The sequence below is a fragment of the Alosa pseudoharengus genome, unplaced genomic scaffold, assembly GCF_046254945.1.
Source record: "Alosa pseudoharengus isolate Yale_2024_CS ecotype anadromous, Long Island Sound unplaced genomic scaffold, YU_APseudo_1.1 YU_APseudo_1.1_scf_13, whole genome shotgun sequence".
NCBI classification, from domain to species: Eukaryota; Metazoa; Chordata; class Actinopteri; order Clupeiformes; family Clupeidae; genus Alosa; species Alosa pseudoharengus.
Genome location: NW_027468598.1, coordinates 14821496 through 14827191, shown reverse-complemented (window position 1 = coordinate 14827191; position 5696 = coordinate 14821496). Strand labels below are relative to the sequence as shown.

General features: G+C 44.0%; 1 protein-coding gene across 1 annotated transcript in view; it reads left to right on the top strand.

The window, feature by feature from the left end:
• Positions 1–5495, top strand: part of igsf11 (immunoglobulin superfamily member 11) — a 69407-nt gene extending 63912 nt beyond the window's left edge. Inside the window, exons 5-7 of the mRNA XM_076281521.1 lie at positions 1462–1584; positions 2432–2579; positions 3559–5495. Of these exons, the coding sequence (XP_076137636.1) occupies positions 1462–1584; positions 2432–2579; positions 3559–4114 (827 nt within the window). The 3' untranslated portion in view covers positions 4115–5495. The remainder of the gene's footprint in view (positions 1–1461; positions 1585–2431; positions 2580–3558) is intronic.
• Positions 5496–5696: the final 201 nt, after the last annotated feature.

Sequence of the window (5696 nt, the reverse complement as noted above, 5' to 3'; positions counted from 1 at the left end):
GTGAGGGTTTGTGTGTGAGTGAGAAAGAGAGAGAGATTGTGAGTGTGTGTGTTTGTGTGTGTGTGTGTGTGTGTGTGTGTGTGTGTGTGTGTGTGTGTGTGTGTGTGTGTGTATGTGAGAGAGAGAGAGAGAGAAAGAGAGAGAGATTGTGAGTGTGTGTGTGTGTGTGTGTGTGTGTGTGTGTGTGTGTGTACTATGTGAGAGAGGGAGAGTGCCGGGGGATCTGGTGTACTGTGCAGTGGTGGACTCTTCTCCTCTTCTTCCCGACTGTGAGGGTGGCTCACGCTGCCACCTCAGTATTTCAACCCCTTCACTGCAATTAATAGAAGGCCTCTCCTCTGCCTCTCGTACGTTCTGCTCCACCATTCAGAAACAATTGACCGCTGCAAAATAATCCTGTTACGACCGGGAAGTGTGGTGGAAAGAGAGCAATGCACCCTGGGAGAAACTGGCCTTTTCTTAAATGCAGAGACACATGCTGCTTATTGCAGTCTGATTGCTCACTAAAGTGTTGATCTCTCTCTTGGATGATGTGAGGCATATATTAGTCAAGCATGAGAAAGATGGACTTGCAGTCTAAGTTTAGTGGTCGGTGTGCTGGAAATATCTTTTATGATCTCAATTCTCAGAGACATCTTAGAGCATACTTCTCTGATACTTTTTTGTGAGAAAGATTTTGAACATCCTCAGTTTTAGTTAACACGGCCGCAAGACAGCATCTCAGTATGCCTCTGTGAAGGCAGTGTGACTAGTTACCATCCCTGTGACACACAGGGCTTCTGAAAGCCTTTTCAAAATCTCTGCATGAAAACAGCTGCCAGAGGCTCTTATCACCAAACGATCTGTTCAGGGTCATGCCGGCAGAACCAGCACGAGCCTGGCTAATGCCCCAGCAGCATCAGTGCAAGGAAGCGCCGAGCATCACTGTGTCATGGAGTCGCGACAGGTCTCTCGCTGTTCGTCAACAGATTATATATTTATTTATCTGATTACTTATGATAATAGGAGCCGCTAAGTATGTGTACTGGTAATCAGTCATCTGCTGAGCGCGCCGGATTTAGCTAGAGGAAATCAAATACACAAAGTAGTTTCGCCTCCCCAGAGGAGCGGCGGGGCTAGTTTTAAATAGGCACATATTTACATGTTTACAAGGGTTGGGAGTCTCTGGCTTTTTTTCTGTTGTTGTTGTTAGATAATGTTGGTTTTGTTTACCCCAGGAGAGAAAGAAAGAAAGAGAAAGAGAGAAAACAAACTTCCAAAAGAGAAATAAGTAGATGTATATATAATTAATATGGCCTATTGCCATATAAATGAATATGCATAGTGTGTTCCGACATTGTTTTCTTTCTTCTACTTCTGAATAACTATGGCCTTATGAATCTCCCGTGATAGATAAGGTTGTGTTTTGTGTGTACTGCTCCCGGTGCGACTAACACCTACATGTGTCTGCCGTGCCTTCAGACCAGATGCAGGGGACGGTGACACTGCGGAACATCAGCACCAGCACATCTGGCCTGTACCAGTGCACCTCGTCCAACGCCATCGGCAAGAGCACCTGCCTCCTTAACGTCCAAGTGGTGGCACGTAAGTCTGCTCTGTCCCGCTGTGACCTGCGGTTCTAGATTGTCTCGCATGCACCAGCGAGATTGTTTTTTTTTCCTTCAGCCTTTGTGTTTGTGAATCATGTGAGCACCTCATCTCCTGCTGAAAAGCTTGATATTGTTTCTGCAGCCGCCTGAGCACATAGTGGAGTGTAGCATCAAGGCGATAGATATTACTTTTTTTTTTCTTTCGTGTTGAAATTGCCACTGTATTATTCTGCGGCAGTTTTGCATAATGCGTCCAGGAAGTCATTTCCCTAGCCACAGGCTTAAATAGATTTCACACTGTAGAATGGACATGTGATCTGCAGTGGAATACCGTCAATGCATTCCAGTTCTCATTTCCAGTTTATATTTTGATTTCCGATTCATTGATCAACAGTGTCATGTATATAACAGTGTTTCCCATACATTGACTTATTTGTGGCGGCCCACCACAATATCAATATTGACCACCACACAATGATTTTTCCAGGTTTTACTAAATTGTACTTAAATCTGGTTAGCATCATAACCACGCTGCGCTAATTTGTTAAAAACTGTTGCATTCAAGTTAATTCTGCAAAGCTACCACCACAAATAAAATTCAATTCTGTGGGAAACACTGTATAAGATAGAGTAATAAATCAGTTGCACTCTATGCATGCACATTGTCTTTAAAGGAACTGTCGACCATTGATTCATTTGATAAAGCTGGGAGTACTTCTGACTTCTCTCTTTCTCTCTGTATTTCTGTCTCTTTCTTTCTCTCTCTCTCTCTGTCTCTTTTCTCTTTCTTTCTTTCTTTCTCATTTTCTTTCTCTTTTCTTTCTTCTCTCTCTCCCTCACAGCCCAGCCTCAGAGTGTGGGGCTGATAGCAGGCACCATCGCCACAGGAGTGCTGGCCGTGATCATCTGCGCTCTGCTGGTGGTGGTCTCTCTCTTTTACTGGAAGAACAAGAACAAGTACGAGGAGGACGAGATCCCCAATGAGATCAGGTGAGATTGGTCACACCTCGCCCACGGTGGAGCGGCTGGACCTTCACCAAACTCAGACCAGTGCTGCCCTGACAACACTGGACCTTGTTTTGTCCTTCACGCCTCATGCAGTTACATCCCATCATGTGATGCTATTGTAGTGACTTAGGCAGAATTCACACTGGCAGGGCTTGAAGCACAGGTCAGATCTGTTGTCGACATCCGATTGCCTGTTTACATCTACTTTTCAAAGTGGGCGCAAGAGGGTTTGCTAACCAAAATGAAAACATACCTACAGATGGCACTGCAAATCCATTAAATAACACAAGCTTGCATTATTAGGCTATTTCAGTGGGCAGTTGTTTAATTTTGTTTGTAATTTTGAGAAGTCCGCAAAATAGGTTACTGGTTCTATTTTAAGGCAAAAAGGAAGTGGTGAGTCCTTATTGCAGTTTTTCCATCTCAGTTGTCATTTTAAGTTCACCATTCTGCCAGTTGTGCATGTGAAAGCAACATTATGTAAGGGATAATGTATAGAACGCCGGTCATTATTGGGAAAATAAGTCCCGGCAGTGCGAACCGGACTCTGACACGCAGCGAAGGGCAAAAACATGTAAAATTGTGGCCATTTACAATGCTGTGTGAGTTGAAAATGACAGGGAATATCCAATCTGTTTACACAAAAGTCACATTGGCGCATAACTGATTCATATCTGATTTTTTCCCCACATATGAATGAGGCCTGAAACCGATCGGTAAATATCCGAATCCATTTAACTGGCGGCGTAAACATAGTCATATTTATCATTAGTGATGTACTTGTGTATATGTCCCTTGTTTACGATAAGTAGTTTATCCTTTTGTAGATAATGATGTAAAAAGGGCTGTTATGTGTGAAATGCTTACTTATGTTGTTTTATGCCTGTTCCTTTGGCAGTATACATTTTGCCTTGACATGTGTGATGACTTACTGGAGTTTGCTGTCTCGTTTCTCTCTCAGAGAGGATGACCTGCCCCCCAAACGCTCATCATCGGTGAAGGCCTTCCACGCCGACGCCTCGTCCTCGGAGAACGACACGCTGACGTCCACCAACACCTACAACAGCCGCTACTGGCACAATCCCAAGCCCAACTACGACACCAACTCCTACACACGCTACAACGGCGACACGCGGCAAACCTTCAGCACGGCCACCGCCGCCGCCACCCACGGCCACGGTCACTCCGCGGGCAGCGGCGGCCCCCACGCCACCACGCAGCAGCCGGCCCGCATCGTGGCCTACGCCAACGGCAGCCACACGCTGCCGCCGCCCAAGACTCTGGTGGTGACCACCAACTCGGCGCCATCCCCGCCCGTCATCACGCGCAGCAACGGCTCGCTCAGCCTGCGGCCGTCCGCCGCCACGCCCACACCCACACCCACCGGCGCCAACGCCGGACACGGCGGCCACGGTCAGCACACGCACTCCTACGCCGTGAGCCAGGCCACGCTGGAACGCATGGGCGCCGTGCCCGTCATGGTGCCTGCACAGAGCCGGGCCGGCTCGCTGGTGTAAACAAACAAGCAAATAAACAAACAAAAGTATACAAAGAACAAAACTTATCCACTGGACAAGTGTATAAATAAATAAATAAATAAATAAACTGGATTTTATAAAAAATACAGTATGTCCGATGCCAATTTTTGTTTTTTTGGCAGCATCCAATCCAGAGCAGCACTAAGTGGTTTTCAAACTCTTCCTGCTAGCATTATTTTTCTTTTCTTTTTTTTTCTTCGTTTGATCTCATGACATTGCTGACCTGCTGGGAGAGACTGTGTGTCCAGCGCCTGCATGCGAAAAAGGAGATGGATGAAAAAGGAAACTCCCCAGATCTAACCAGGGGCAAAACAAACAAACAAAAACAAACAAACAAACATGACTGACCCACAATTCCACAGGAGACAACAAATCTGCACAGCTTCATCTCCATAACAATTCTCCCACTGTCGTCCTCTGTCATAGAAGGCATAGACAGGACGTATATATAATTTAGGACATCTATTCAGTGTGTCTGGACATATATTTGTCATTAATAATATTATTGAGACATCATGTGAATGTGCATGTCCATTTTATAAAAAAAAAAAACAACAGCACAACCGCTAAGGATGAGGACTCGTACAGCTCTTCCCAATTGGACGACCCACATGACATGGAGGAAAGAGGAAACTGTCTTTGATGATGACGTGCTGTCTTGTGCTGGGTGCTGCGCCAGTCTTAACCGGGTGGCTGGAAATAGAGTGAGAGATAGAAAATAGCCTTCGAGGTGGAGAGGTGGGAGACTGTCGGAGAGGCTGAGACTGAGAGGAAGAAATGGTGAAAAAGAACAGCAGAGAGAGGGTGAGAGGAAGAAGGAAATATAACACTGTCTGTTGACATCCATTTGATCCCCTTCAAATTTATGTCTTTCATTCTCCGTTTTGATTTTTTGTTATTGTTTTGCACTGCAATCAACGTATGTCCCAAATCAACTATCTGTTCTATGTAAAAGTCTTACATAGATGATTCTTTTTAACAATTTATTGATTCATCAAAACTGATCAGATAGCTTTATCCTACCTCTAACAAATATACTAAATTAAAAAAATAGTACACTGTAAAGGTAGATTTTTAACACTATTTCTGGTGTTACAGAAATGACAACAAATGGAAACATGTCCTAATATCCTGATATGAGAAACTTTTCGGTATTTAAACTTGAAATGCGTGCTGTCTACTTGTTATGGGTACTGGGCCCAGGTCCAGTGGATCTCTATACTCTTATTTTCTTAACAAAATGTCCGACTCACCGCATTGCTGCTCTGAAAACAATGTAGATGTCTTTGGTATACTTGGTCTTGTATACTTTATAAAAATGATTATGAATTTTTTTTCTGCTTGTTACTAACAACTATTATTTTATGTTGGTTTTTGTTTTGTTTTTTTACTGTAAATATTGTAACTATTTGTAGGTTAGAATGTGAATTAAAACATTCTTTTGTCCAATTGATATATACTTATAAATCCTGTGTGTCATCTTTTTACACACTGGTGCTGCTTACTTTAACTAACAAAGAAGCCTGTTCAACATGAAAAAGGAGCACTGAACCAGCAGTCT